Source organism: Suncus etruscus, chromosome 1, assembly GCF_024139225.1.
Source record: "Suncus etruscus isolate mSunEtr1 chromosome 1, mSunEtr1.pri.cur, whole genome shotgun sequence".
In the NCBI taxonomy this organism is placed as follows: domain Eukaryota; kingdom Metazoa; phylum Chordata; class Mammalia; order Eulipotyphla; family Soricidae; genus Suncus; species Suncus etruscus.
This window is the reverse complement of record NC_064848.1, coordinates 129,962,334-129,977,853: the sequence shown is the minus strand read 5'-3', so window position 1 is coordinate 129,977,853 and position 15,520 is coordinate 129,962,334. Positions and strand designations below refer to the sequence as shown.

The 15,520-nt window shown below is 34.4% G+C and overlaps 1 protein-coding gene across 1 annotated transcript in view; it reads right to left on the bottom strand.

The window, feature by feature from the left end:
- Positions 1 to 8,912: 8,912 nt before the first annotated feature.
- Positions 8,913 to 15,520, bottom strand: part of CPED1 (cadherin like and PC-esterase domain containing 1) — a 366,758-nt gene continuing 360,150 nt past the window's right edge. The window contains exon 23 of the mRNA XM_049771138.1: positions 8,913 to 9,447. Coding sequence (XP_049627095.1) covers positions 9,229 to 9,447 — 219 coding nt within the window. The 3' untranslated portion in view covers positions 8,913 to 9,228. The remainder of the gene's footprint in view (positions 9,448 to 15,520) is intronic.

Here is a 15,520-nt window from a genome sequence, read left to right as displayed (position 1 = left end):
CAGCTGTTTGCAAAATTACTACAATATGGCCAATAGTGATTTTAACCATTATGTTCTTCCATATAAGTATGATTTGCATCTGTAAGCACTTATTATATATAAAATTAAGGGAAGATTTATGACACAAAAATGATGAATTTTGATGCTAAATTAATATTGCATTTGACAACAGTAGAAAAAAAAGTTAATAGAAATATTTCATCAGATCAGAAACCATGGTCTGCATGCCTGAAGGAAGGTTCTATGGTCAATATTCACTCATACTCTAGGATCTGATTAGCAGTTAGCTTTAGCTGGGTCCACAATTACAGTCTTGCTCTTGTTTTTTTTCTGTTCTTCAGAATAGCAGACTCATTGAGATAATTTTCACGATGCTCTTTGTTTCCTCCTACTGTCTTATTTCTAGATAGCTGATACGTCAGATGCCATAAAAAAAAAAAAAAACATTGTCCAACAATTGTCCTCTCTTAAAGCCTGTATAAGGGCTTGTGGTATAAGTCCTGTTGAGTCATTATCAGAGTGTAACTTTCTCAGACTGCCTAGTTTTGACAGGGCCAGAATAAAGAGTACATGAGCAGATGCTACATGAGGTATTATGAAGAGTCCCGAATCATCTAGGCTGCAGACTTGAGAACCTGGCTTTCTTTTTTACCAGTATCTCCCTGAGTACCCACAGACTCAGTTTTTCTCAGATTCCAGAGAAGCAAGCTGTCCTCATATGTGTTCACATTTCTCTAGCCATCTCTTTGGCACTCATCCTTAGCCTCAAGGATGGAATGGAACAAAGAAATATTTGCCCTTACAAGTGAGGGCTTTAGGAAGTGATAGCACCATTTTCTAACTAAATCCTTTTGCAAAGCCTCAGACAAATGCTCTGAGTACAATTTCTCACTCCAGAAAATAAACACTTTTTAAAGTCCAAGAATTTTTGCTAGTATTAAAAGATTTTTATGAAGTATCTTTTCTGTACTAAGTAATTTATTTCTAAACAGAGAAGGCAAAGATTAAAGTAAGATAGAAGTAGCCAGCCACAAAAGATGTTATGCTATGTCATCACACTTGTACAAAATGTTTAGGTTAAGCAGATCGATAGAAACAAAAAGTAAATCAGTAATTGTCCAAAACTAAAGGAAAGAAAAGGTGGAGAGTGATTGTTATATTTTTCCTGGGGTGACAAAAATGTAGAGTGCAATTATGGTGATTGTGGTAAGCCAGTGTAAATGTGATAAAAAAAAAACCAACATTAAACTGTACACATAAAATCAGAAAACTTTGGTATGCGGATCATATAAAAAAATTAAAACCGAGGCTGGAGAGAAAACAGAGAGGGTAAAGCACTTGCCTTTGATGCAGCATATCTAGGTTTAATCACCCACAATCCATATGGTACTCCGAGCTCCGCCTAGTGCAGAAGGAAAGTTGTAAGGTGGAGTAGAGGGCAAAGATGCCGTGTGTGTGTGTGTGTGTGTGTGTGTGTGTGTGTGTGTGTGTGTGTGTGTGTGTGTGTGTGTGTGACCAGATTCCCCACTCAATGTAATTCCTACAGGAGAGCCTTATTGTTTTTATTATTTTCAGTGGAGAATAGAGTGGTCAAATCCTCATTCTTTCTCTCCATTCCCTTTACAAATTCTACAGTAAATGTCTGCAAGTGTCTTCCTAGCATCTTCTCATTCTGGTGATTTTTGGCAGCTGAGTCACTTGTGTCACTTTCCAAGAGAGGTATCTGCCAAACACCTTCCTAGCACATCCCTCCCAGTTCTGCTTGGCAGAAGCCTCCACCCACATTCCCCACATGTCCAGACGAACACCTGGCTGAGGCATCTAGAGATAGAGAAACTACTAGTCGAAAGGTTTTGCACATTGCTATAAATAAATAAGAAGAATGTTTCTAGGATCAGATATAATAGATATAAAGGTTATTTGACTTTTCTTTGCATTTTATTTCAATGTATGTGTATCACACATATTTACTTACATATATATCCATGTGCTTTTATTCATATGTTTTCATATAAAATTAACTTGAAATCCCATGGCTGAATCTATTCCCTGAGGAATATTCTCCCAGGTACAGACCAGGAACATCCTAACTTTGGTCCAGTTTCACTTTCATGCTAATAAGAAGCAGCATAATTAAATAATTATTTTATTATATTTTACTAAAGAAGATACCTAGGGAGACTTTTATTGGAAGAGACATTATCTTATAGAAATGTAGCAAACCAAAGACTTAGGATAATGTCAGGAAATATAAAAATAGTACTTAGGCCAACCACCCACTTTAGTCTATTCATTCTTCTGAGAAATAGGAACCTGAGATGCAATGTCTGTATTAATCTCATCTCAGAATCCATAAATAATTCATGGAAGATATCAATTTATTTAAAGGAAAAGTGCCAAGATAGAGTGAGGGTGTTTACCAATAACACCTTAGAAACACCATGCTATTTGAAATTATTCCCTTTCTTGGCAGCAATAACTTGTACTAAGGACTGCATCCACACCCTTTTAAAAACATGCCATTGATTTTGCATAGCTAATGTGAACATTGAAATCGGGACTCTTCACAGACAAGTATGAACAGATCCTAGGTTCCCCTAGGGGGGCACATGTGATAGAAACCAATGAACCCAAATTGAAGCCATTTGATGAGTAAACTCCAATGCTATATAAACATTTGTTTGAGTTCTCCCCATAACATTCTTAATTCAGACCAAATTTTATCGCCTGTCTTGAGGTAGCTGGAAATAATTTCATGTCCTGCCAATGATATAGGTATTGCTTTTTAGTGAAAGTCCCATAAACTCTTTTCAAGATATTGTAAAAGTGGAGTGCTCATGCCCATTAAAACATAAGCTTCATGTTACATTTAATTAAGGCTAGGCAGAGAATGAAATAAATGTAAGGTTTAAATGTACCTTGATTACAGATTAAATACACACAGAAATACTGCATAAATTCCATTTTAAAGACAAAGGCCAGAAAAATAAGTATAAATAATAATTGGTAAATGATTTGATGTGTGAAAAAATAAGTTAGTTCAATTTCTCTGGATGATATGCTTTATTGATGCTTAGACTATGTTTTAAATTTTTTCTGATTAGGATAAGAATATATAATGTAAAGCATATTCAGGGAATGGGGAGATAGTACTGGTTAAAAGGTACTTGTATGTGACCAACATGGGTTCAATCCCTGATATCACACATGGTCCCCTACACAACATAAAGAATGATATGTAATCACAGACCCAAGAGTAAACCCTGTGCACTACCAGATGTGGCCCCCAAACTAAAGAACAAACAAAAGGTCATTTAGATTCTATTTGGATAATCTAGGTTAAGATTATTCATTCAGTAAAATTAGAGAATTATTAATTTTTCTTATAAATGAAACCTTGTGAAGTCTTATATATTAAGCAGAGTTTTGGAAGGATATCCAAGGTCTACCAAACTGAAAGGAAGGTGTTCATCATTTTGTTGTTGTTGTTGTGGTTTTTGGGTCACACCCAGCAGTGCTCAGGGGTTACTCCTGGCTTCATGCTCAGAACGGGGAACCATATGGGACACCAGGATTCGAACCGATGACCTGCATGAAAGGCAAACGCCTTACCTCCTTGCTATCTCTCCGGCCCCGGTGTTCATTTTTAACCATCTAAGAATCCTGCACATCAAAGGCTTACTTCTGGAATGAAGGCCAAAGCTATAGTCTCCTTTCTTCTGTGTCCTGATTATGATGAGTCTAATGGATGAGGCTAAGCCACATTTGCTTTAATGCTGGCATTTTTTATTATGTTCTCATCTCCATGCACTTACTGCAAAGGGATGTCAAGAATTGTGTAGATGAGAGCTGGAAGGACTAGCTCATGACATGAAGCTTGCCACAAAGAGTGGTGAGTGCAGTTAGAGAAATAACTACACCAACAACTATCACTACAGTGGTAGCGAGTAAGATAAATAGAATGTCTATCTCAAAAACAGGCAAGAGGTTGGAGAGGAGGGAATTGGGGGGGTATTGGTGGCAGAAGGGTTGCACTGGTGAAGGGGGATGTACTTTTATGACTGAAACCCAACTACAAGCATACTTGTAACCCTGGTGCTTAAATACAGGCATTATTAGAAAAAACTGTGTATCTATGATTTTTAGTTATTAACATAAACATATTGGAGACCAGGCAACTTCTTATACCTAACTGAAGATTAGAAGCTGTCTAATTGATTATAGGTTGCAATATACAATCACCTTATTTTAATTTATTTTGTTTTCTTTTCAGAAGGTAGAAAAGTTTATTGAAAAGTAGAGAAAAGGGAGAAACATCCCACTTGAGGATAAATGTAGCATAGGACTATATTCTTATTTTACTCTTCTTAATTTTTAATATTAAAGACAGTTATACAATTTAAAAGCATGTAATTTATAGACAAATTAAAACTATAAACTATGCAACATAAATACAACTAAAATATCAATTTTGGTGTCAAAATTAAAAATTTTAATTTGGACTTGGAATAGATGATTAAAAACATGGAAATGCAATTAAATAATATATATAAATTACATTACCACCATAATTAAATAATTTAGCATAAAATTGATGAATTCTTGCAATCAACCATAAAATAAGGAAGGTTTAAAAACAATGAGTTGCATTTTGTATTTATGAGGCCATTCTATTTCTGAATTTTGATATATCAATGATCAATTAAAGTTGTTTTATAATTTATATTATGTAAATATTTAATTAATTTTATAAAATGCTATTTGTTACTTAATAAAATAACGTGTTGCCTATAAATTTAGGAAAAACTTAAAACATGACTACTTTGTAAGTACCTGATTTTTCCTATGTTTTATCTGAAAGTGTCTGCCATAAGTGTGTTCTTTCTTTTAGTAGAGGTTAAGTAATGCTCATTACTTACATTAGAAATAGACATAAAAATTGCAACAATACTTGAAATAAATAGTTTGATTGGCATTCGTGTGTTAAAGCATAGGAATCTGTTTGGTAGGGCTTTAAAACAAATTCTCTAGGCTTTAATAATAGCAATAAAACAGAGCACATTTTTATGAACAGGGCCTCTATCAGTTAGGAAACGAAGGGGAAAGAAACTTTGCAGTTCCCTACAACAATCATAAAGAAATATGGAAGTTGATAATAGCAGTTACTGCTGTAATAAAAACATGATAAAAGGCTCTCTGACAGTTTGAAATCTTGGAAGCTGTGCCAAGTACAAAATCTAGTTTGTAGACACAGGCATATCCTGCTGTCTTTATAGGTCTTTGGGGTTTCTGGTTCATCCCCTTAAGACGAAGTGATCTATCAAAGTGCCTTGGTTTTCAAGAGCAATCAAAATCAGTTAAACTTTATACACTTATTAGAAAAAGCTAACGTAGCATTTGCAGAACACTTACTTTTTTGTTGTAGTATTATTTTGTACTTAGATTCAAGTTTTTGAGATTACTGCTGCTAAAAGTACTCAATTTTTTTCCATTCTTAACATAATCCTAACCAGGAATTTTGTGATAATTTTATGTTTCATTATATAATTTTAAAATTAAAAACTATTTTATTCTAATTAAAATTTTTTTTGAGCCACACCTGACATACACTGGGTTTGCTCCTAGCTCTGTGCTCAGGGATTACTCCTGTTGATGTTCAGGGTACCATATGTGATATCAGGGAAGGACCCAGGTGTTGCATGCAAGGCCAGTGCCTTACTCACTGTATTGTCTTTCTAGCCTTAATATTAAAACTCGTTTAGGTGGTTGCTATGCAGATTAAGTGCGTGCTTTACATGCAGCTGACATGAGTTCAGCCCCTATATGATCCCCGAGCTCACCAAGAGTGAACAATCATTAGGTGTGGTTGCTAAGCAGAACCAGAAGTGAGTGAGCACAGTCAGGTGTGACCAAAAAAGCAAAATAACGACAACATTAATTTTAAAACTCTTCTGGTGAAAAAAAATACTTATCCAGTTTTCTTTTAATCTCCTTGAAATTCTTCAGTGAAACTGAACTAAATGAAGACATTTTAGAGCTAAAAAGTTTTTTCCCCTACTTACAAATATTATCAGTACCATTTTCATCATCATAATCAATAATTTATCTGATTATTCTGTAGAGAGAACTGTTAAATTTAAGGTATAACTAACATGAGGAAGATAAAATAACCCAAATGGAAATTCAATCAGCAAGCAATAGTAAAATATTTTTTATTCCATGTGTCCTTACAGGGTCTTATTCTTCTATTTAAATGGCTAACAAATAGCACACCGCTTTTCAACACACACACACACAGTTAACAAGGATGCTTGGCAATATTTTCTTTGTTCTGGGATTTACTTCTGATTAAGCTTTTTTAGTGCTCTGGAGACCATTTGTGAGGCTGGGGTTAGAACTTGGATTGACAGGATACAAGGCAAGATTCCTACCCTCTGTACTATACCTCCAGCCCATATGTTCAAACTTTATTTATTTATTTATTTATTTATTTTTTTGTTTTGGGGCCACTTGACCTCGCTTTGGGGTTACTCCTGACTCTGCACTCAGAAATTGCTCCTGGCAGGCTCAGGGGACCATATGGGATGCCAGGGATCAAACTCGGGTTTGTCTCGATCGGCCATGTGCAAAGCAAACTCCCTACTTACTGCGCTATTGTTCCAGACCTTGTTCAAACTCTTTGATAATTTTACAGCATGAAGTTCATAGATTTAAAATTTAGAGAATGTTTGTGTTTATCTTATTAAGTCACACTCGAGTTGATTCCATATGATAATCCATCTTCAAGTGGTCAATGTGTGTAAGGTATTAAAAAGAACAGTAAAAAAAGTACACAAAAACATCTATACAGAGGCCATTGCTAGTAAGACATTTATTAGCAATATTTTACAGCTGTTTCAAAAATTAGTTACTATTTCAATGGTGCATAGGTGAATGCTTGAGTCACCTTAGTTAGATGGTGATTACAGTTAAATGGACAGTAAATTATAAGACACCCTACTGACTATAATACTGTTATGGAGTACATAATATATTAAAAAAACAAAGAGAAGCCCATGTAAATTGACAAGATTATCACTGATTTGTGAAACCTAGAAATTATGCATGTGTAGTGCTGCAGATATTAGAAAGATCTTTATTTTCAAAAGTTAATTATGTGCCATCTTTTAAAAATTGATCTCCTGTAATATGCAGATATGCATTGTTTATAATGAGTAATATAATACTTAAATAGAATTCAAAACAGTTAAATATAAATTCATTTACTTCATATAAAATATATTTGTATAAAAATAGAGTATTTAAAGGAAGTAGCTATTTATACTATGAAATTGGTCAATCAAAACAGTTTTATATTTTGCCTGATAAAGAAGTTGAGGTATTTGTACATTTGGTAATTTCAATCATGTATTGAAATAACCCTTCAGTGCTCCTTCCTCAAATAATCCTTTAAAAAAACCATTTTTAGTTGTGGTGCCTTGGTTAAAAAAAAATCTAAAATGTAATGTTGTAATTTTGGAATCTTTCCCAGTGAAGTTTTTGCAAAATGAAGTTGAAGTTGACTATTTTGAACTTAAAACAGTTGAGAAAGTTCTCAGTGCTAGAAATTAGATGTTTTAAATGTTTGCCACATACTTTGCTTTTGCTGTTTTGTTTCTCCCTCTTTTGCTTTTCTTTGGCTATTGTCATTGTGATAACCCATTAGGTGAGGCTTCCCCAAAACACTTCTGTGTTAGTTGTGCTCTCACATACCTTGCTGTGTGAACTGGAGATGTCACACTTTTGTTGTGGTAACAAGGGATCACAAAGGCAGTGTCATGGACATTGTATTTAGTATATGGGCCAGTATAAGGAATCCAACTATCAGCTTGTTGGGTAGGTGCTCTCCCACTGAGCCATCTCTGGGCCCTCTTGTCAGATTTCAATAAAAAGATAACTTTTGGACAACTCTGGATTTAGATACGGTACAGTTGCATAAAAAATAGTTATTGGAATCACAATACTTTCTGGCCATACACACATTTAAAACTGCTTATGCAATTGAGAATGTCTAATTCATTGCAAGATATTTGCATACAATTTAATTATAGTCCAAAGTTACTTAGGTCACAAATAGTAAATGAAAGCCTTCTAAAGTAATATCATCAATAAATATAATAAAGTGATACATAAGGAACTATATTTTGTTCCTTACTTTTAAAAGTATGTATTCAATCATTAAGACTCAGTTGTCCTACCCAAGTTCAGAGATAGGGTAGGTGGGAATGATTACAAAACATAGAGTACAAATATAAATATACTGAATTTTAATTGCAAAAATATAACATTTTCCCCACCCCCTCCCCTCTCTCACACACTTTTTTTTCTTTTTTTTTGGGGGGGGGTCACACCTGAAGGTGCTCAGGGGTTACTCCTGGTTCTGTGCTCAGGAATTACTCCTAGCAGGCTCAGTGGACCATCAGAGATGCTGGGGATTGAACCCAGGCCAGCCACATGCAAGGCAAATAAATGCCTTACCAGCTGTGCTATTACCCCGGTCCCTTGTACACTTTAATTTAATTCTCTTATGAAGCATTACTGTTTTTCAAAGGTTGTAGTTCCACAAAACACAAGCACAGTCCCTACTGGCAAGTGGAATGTAATTGCGTTTCTCCTTATCAGTATTCATGTACTGGTAGAGACAATAGCACAATCCGTAAGACCATTATCTTCTCTATGTTGTCTACATCATTCAAATGTCTTTATTATCTTCTTTCACCACAATGCAAAAGCTGGCACACAGAGACTTTAGTTTGTGATTATATTCTAAAAAGTCATTTTTTAACTCTTTCACCTTGAAGCAATTTGTTTATTTACTTAACAATTTTTATTGTTGTGGGAGCCATATATGGCAGTGCTTATGACCCGTTACTTTTGTTGACACTCAGGAGACATGTTGAGGTTTCATTAGGCAATCTGGTGCTGAAGATCGAACTCAGGGTTTCAAGGCCTGTGCTCTCTCAGATGAGCACATTTATGGCCCTCAAAGCCAACTTATTTTCAGGTGCACATACTTATAAGGGTGTAGTAAAAACTGCTATTGTGGTCACTTAAATACACCATGTATTTTTGTACATAAGCAAGTGGTGGTGTGCATGAAGGTGAAATCTGGTTCACAGACCATGGTGAACCATGTGATCCATGTGAAGGGCTCATCCCCATTTCCAACTTCACTCATCATAGTGGAGTCTACACAGTTCTTTTACTTGCACACATTCTGCTGAGAAGGATTTCAGAGTAAACCTGATTAACTGGACCTCTGACATGATAGGGCGACTGAGAATTTCGCACGGAGTTTTGTTGTTGCTGGAGTTTATGTTGATTGCTGAAATACTTTCCCACAGTATGCTTTCTTGATAATTTCATTTTAATGAAGTGAAATTCTGTGTCTAACTTTGATCTCACTACCTGCAGAAAAAGAGCAAAAGAAAAAAACTATTGACAATCAAGGGATATTGAAAATCAAGAGACCAAACCGTAACAGTATATTTATCACATAGACGTAATCAAGCATCATTTATTTTTCAAAAAGATTAGACAAATAAATTGAGATTTTGACAGCTTTTCTTACCTCAGGGGAGTAGAGCCAAACACAACTAAGGAGTTGGTTAAGAAAACTTCTATTTTTTTAATTAATTATTTTTTATTCCAATTTTTATTTGGTCACTATGATCTGCATACTGTTAAAACTTTTAGGCATGCAGTATTTCAACAACACACCCACCACCACAGTGTTAACATCCTTCCACAAATGTCCTCACATCTTCACCTTCCTGCTCGTCCCCATACCCTGTTCTGTAGAGTTTATTACCAATGGACACTTTTGTTCCTCTAACAATGTTTCTTTATATGCCACACATGAGACAGCTCATTCTGTATTTGCCCTTCTCCTTCTGACTGAATTGACTGAGAATGATACTCTCTATTTCCATCCATATAGTGATGAGTTGAATGATTTCATCTTTCCTCATAGATGAGTGGTTTTCTACTGAGTATATGTACCACAGTTTATCAACTCATATATTCTTGAACACTTATTGTTTCCACATTTGTCTCATGAATAGCACTGCAAATATCTATCTTTTCAAAAATATTGCTTGTGTTCTTAGAGTTGATACCAAGATATATAATTGCTGAATCATATAGCAGCTCAACTCTTAATGTTTGGAAAAGACTCTGTCATGATTTCCACTGAGGCAGAACTAGATGCCACTCCCACTGACAGTGGATGGGTGTTACTTTTTCCTCTCACAATACTGCCAGTACCAGGTGTTTCTACTTTTTTGGATGCATACCAATTTCACTGGTGTGAGGTGATATCTTACAGTTGCTTTGATTTTCATTTTCCTGATAATAAATGATGAAGATAATTTTCTCCATAATAATTATTGGACATCAGATGATTTCTTAATCATGTGTGTAGGTGAAATACTAACATGTAAATAGGTACTTACAGGGCTTCTGTGAATCGCTGATTCAAATATGGTATTCTAAACCTGTCATAGAATTTTTTTCATAGAATGGCAATAAAACTATTTTCAGAGAAATAAAATATTTTTTCATGTACCATAACTTACACTGTAACAGTTGGTATTTTGTTCTTTGGACATTTATTAAATTATAGAATTTAAAGGAGTAGCCTATGCTCTCTTAAACTTGTATTTCTATGTGACTACACAAAAACAACCTTGACTAATTAATATTGGAAATATTATAAATCACAAATTAATTTTAATAATTTATTTCCCATCTGTGTCCCACATTTCTTGTCACCAATTCCTTTATTAGAGGCAATAAATATTGTTAATTTCTTTGTGACTTTATAGAAATTTTGTGAAGGATTCACTTACAGATACAAAGAAGAGATATTTACTGCTCATTTGAACAGTTCACAAATAGTGTTCTGGTAAAGTTCTATACATTTTTTGTTTGTTTTTGGGCCACACCCAGAAATGATGGTGCTCAGGGGTTATTTTTATCTCTGTGCTCAGAATTCACTCCTGGCAGGCTCAAGGGATTACATGGGATGCCGGGGGTAGAATCTGAGACAGCCAAATGCAAGGCAAATGCCCTACTCTCTGTGCTATTGCTCTGACCCCAAAGTTCTAAAATTTTATCTTTAATTATTGGGTAAAATTAACTCAATAACAATATTCAATAATAATGTCAATAGCAATATTTAGTGGGAACAAAGTAGGGACCAAGACAGAGCTTGTGATAATGGTGGAAAGCAGAGAGAAGATAAAATATATCTTGCAAATATATCTTGAATGGAATTATATATTTCATATTAATAAGACCCTTTTAATTAATAAAGAGACACAATATTCTCTTATTATTGACTAATAAAAATCCTGTTCCTATGGATAAATAAAATTCTTTAGTGTCATATAATGAGTTGGAGATACGATTTTACTTCATTAAGAAAATTAATAAAAGCACTTAAAAATAAAAATATTTTAAATTTCATGTGATATTTATATACAAATATATTTAGTTTTATTGCAAGTTAAATTGAACAATTTTAAAAATTTATTTGAATAAGAATTCTTTATAGATATTAAATTGTTAATAGCAATCTTTGGGTAGAGTATTATAGGTGATTTTAAATGTCTTCTTAGTTAACTGTTGGTTATAATTTTAATGAATGGTGCATTAATTTATAATCATAAATTATGGAAGCCATAATAATTTTGATGGAAAATGTATTTGTATTGTACTTTAAAACCAATTATATGCTGCTAGCCTCAAAGAAATGTTTTCCTGCGGTTATGGGAGTTGCGACTTTTTTTGCTCAGGCTTTCAAATGAAGTGATTCTTAAAAATCTAGTGAAATCAGTGGGTTGTGGTATAGAATCCCCATGGATTATAATTTAGAGCTCAGTTTGCAGCTAACTGCTGATTATTATTTCAGATTTCAAGACCTGTAAGTTCCTATTATGTATAGCACCTTCACCTCTGTTTGGTTGGTTATGTAATAACTTTAAATATGATAGGTTGGGGAGGTACACTAATGTTTTTCTGAAAGTCTTGTCTATTTTGAGGTTTATAATAATACATGGCAAGATTAGTGAACATTCTTAGGGAAGTTTATTTAAGAAAACTCTTAAGCATAAATATTACATTCAACCCTGAAAAAATATTATTCCAGTTTCCTCAAGCCAAAATAAGGTTCATTTTGTTTTTATGATTTTATCTTAAGTTGTGGCTTTTGTAATTTCTTGATAATCTACATACTTATTGCATGTAAAATAGAAAAAGATCCTTCCCATTGCAAGAGATTATAGTTCTTTAAAAATTATTTCAATATTTTGTTCTAATTTCAGGGATGCATTTAATAATGATAATGTGGTTGTTTATAGCAGTTCTGATGTGATTTATGAAATGGATATAGAAATATACATATTTGTCTATTTGCATACAGCTTTGAGTTGGTAATAGTGTCATTATTTAGACAGATCATACTAGGAAGAATAATCATGCTTCTTCTTCTTTTTTTTTTTTTTTTTTTTGGCTTTTGGGTCACACCCGGCGGTGCTCAGGGGTTACTCCTGGCTGTTTGCTCAGAAATAGCTCCTGGCAGGCACAGGGGACCATATGGGACACCGGGATTTGAACCAACCACCTTTGGTCCTGGATCAGCTGCTTGCAAGGCAAACGCCACTGTGCTATCTCCGGGTCCGCATTTTTATTTTTAAATAAAGAGGTTATTACTGAAAATTGAAGACAGGAATGCCTTTTTTCCACACCTGTTCAGGACAATCTCAATACTTTGTAGAAAGCCAGTATCCCTTTTGTGGCATTATTTTTGACATTAATTTTGTTACCTATATGCCAAATGCCAGGTATTTTGCCCAACACACTGTTCATTTAAAAATATTGCAGGTAATAATCAAAGATGATAAGTTTTAATTCTTTTGTCAAGTCAGGATTCTTCATACTAAATCCTGAAATCTGAGAATCTTATTTAGAAAGACCTATTTCAAGTTTGATATGCCAAAAATATTATTTTTAATTGAAATGAGGAGCATTAAAAATCAACATGTGCTATATATCCCTAAACATGCAATTAATTTCAGGAGTAAAATTTCATTATTATAAAATATTTTGTTATAGGAATTTGCTAAATAATTGTCTACATATATATTTGTTTATTTCTGAAATTGCTTACAATTTATTTTATCTTTGAATTGTTTACCTTGAATGGTAAGGAATCTATTGAAAAATAATGAAATATCTTGGAACCAGTGTGATAGCACAGTGGGTAGAACATCTGTTTTGCATACAGCAGATGCAGGTTCAATGCCCAGCATCCCATATGGTTCCCTCAGACTGCCAGGAATAATTTCTGAGCACAGCCAGGAGGGGCATTTGCCTTCCATGTGGCCGGCCCAGGAGAACCCAGTTCGATTCCTGGCATCCCATATAGGCCCCCAGCCTGCCAGAGACAATTTCTGGTACAGAAACCAGAAGTGACCCATGAGCGCCACTGGGTGTGGCCCAAAAACCAATCAATCAATCAAAAATAAAGTTTAAAAAAATAAAAAAAATATTTTTTAATCAAGACACTATGATTACAAAGTCATTTATGTTGAGTTTTAGGCATACTATGTTCCTGTACCAGTCCAGCCATCTGTGTCAACTTTCTTCTACCAGTGTCCCCATGTACCCTCCCAGAACTCCCAGATCCTGAAAAGCTTCCTTTACAGGAAAACTTCAAAGTTTGGTCATTGTGGTTTGGCTCTCCTGCTTTCACTGCTGCTGGCTCTGGGGGTTAGATACATAGCTAGACCACTGCAATATATCTACATACTGCTATATAGAAATATACATATATACTCAGGATCATAAGACCACTGATGAAAATGAGGACAATGATCCTGCTACCCACCCTATCCAATTAATTCCTGTCTCCTCATGTGTCTGAAAATATTTTAAAACAGAAAAACAGAAGATAAACACAATTATGTCAACTCATAAAATTTAGTGATTATATACATTTTCCATTTTTCAATTTTAAGATTTATCTATATTAGAAAAAAACATGTGATAATCCAGATATGCTCTCTACCCTCAAGGGGACTATATAAAGACACATGTCTAAGATATTTGAAGTAGGAACAAGGATGAAATGACTTCAAAGGCATTATCTAAGACTAGCTCCCCAAGGTCAAGCACCATGTTGTTTCCATGTAATAAATAGCTTCTTAGTACATGAAGCACACACGGAGCTATTTTTCGGTGGGCATAATAATATGTTCACATGGAAATTATTCCTTTGAATTTATTTTTAATTCTCTACCTGGCAGTACTATCAAGCTGAATTTCAAAATTTTACCTATTACTGGGCTGTGAAGTTAAGGGAGAAAGTCAGTTTTATTTTTAAGGTTGGAAATGTTATGCAAGTGGAAAATGTTTGATACCTGTATGGTAAAGAGCCAATTACTTCTTTTGATCTCATGTGTGGAAATGTGCCCATTTGGGTCCTTCTCAAAATCAGAGGACCATTTAGGATTATTAAAGTCCAATAAAAGTGTCAACTGGAATGTGGTTTTGGAAGAGAACAGTTAGCAATGTTAATTTAGCTTCAAGGTGTTATAATAGTACATAGCACAAATAACCTATTAGAAAACAATGATGAAAGACCTTGCTACAGAGATAAAGAACTGATATAAATTTGTGTGTAATTGTTATTTTAACTAAGGGCAAACTCTGAGGTCTGACACTTGGAAATATATGCTTCTCCAAATTTGGAAGCATATCCTAGGTCACTGGAGAGACATCTACTGAGAGAGAGAGAGAGAGAGAGAGAGAGAGAGAGAGAGAGAGAGAGAGAGAGAGAGAGAGAGAGAGAGAGAGGTGTGTATAAAATTTGTTAAATGTATGTGTTATTTTAAAGATGGATTCAAATAATAATTTTGACATTTTATTCTAAAGTATTTTCCTTCTCTTCAGTATTTTTTGTCATTTATTTTCTTTTTGTAAATATGATATAGAAAATTATATTTATTTATTTACCTAAGCAGTTTCTCTTTTTTTATAGTTATTTAAACTTTGTGGTTACAAGGTTGTTCATAATATAGTTTTTTTTTCCCACAGATGGAACACTGTTCGTGATTAAATTTAAGTCACATTGATTGAATTTAGGTCATTCTCTTTCCTCTCTCTCTCCTCTCTCTCTCTTCTCTCTCTCTCCTCTCTCTTTCTCCTCTCTCTCTCCTCTCCCTCCTCTCTCTCATCTATCTCCTCTCTCTTCTCTCTCTCTCTCTCTCTCTCTCTCTCTCTCTCTCGCCCCCCCACCCCGGGGGCTTAGGAAATGAGTAAAAAAAATCTAGAAAAAGTTAGCACAAATTGTGCTACCTAATAGGATGCCTGAGGAGGTTTGCTAAACTATGTTGCCAGCCTTGTTCCTGCTGATCTTTCAAGCATGAGTTAAGAGCTGGGCTTAACTTTATGTTTAGTAAAAACATTGGGTAATTGT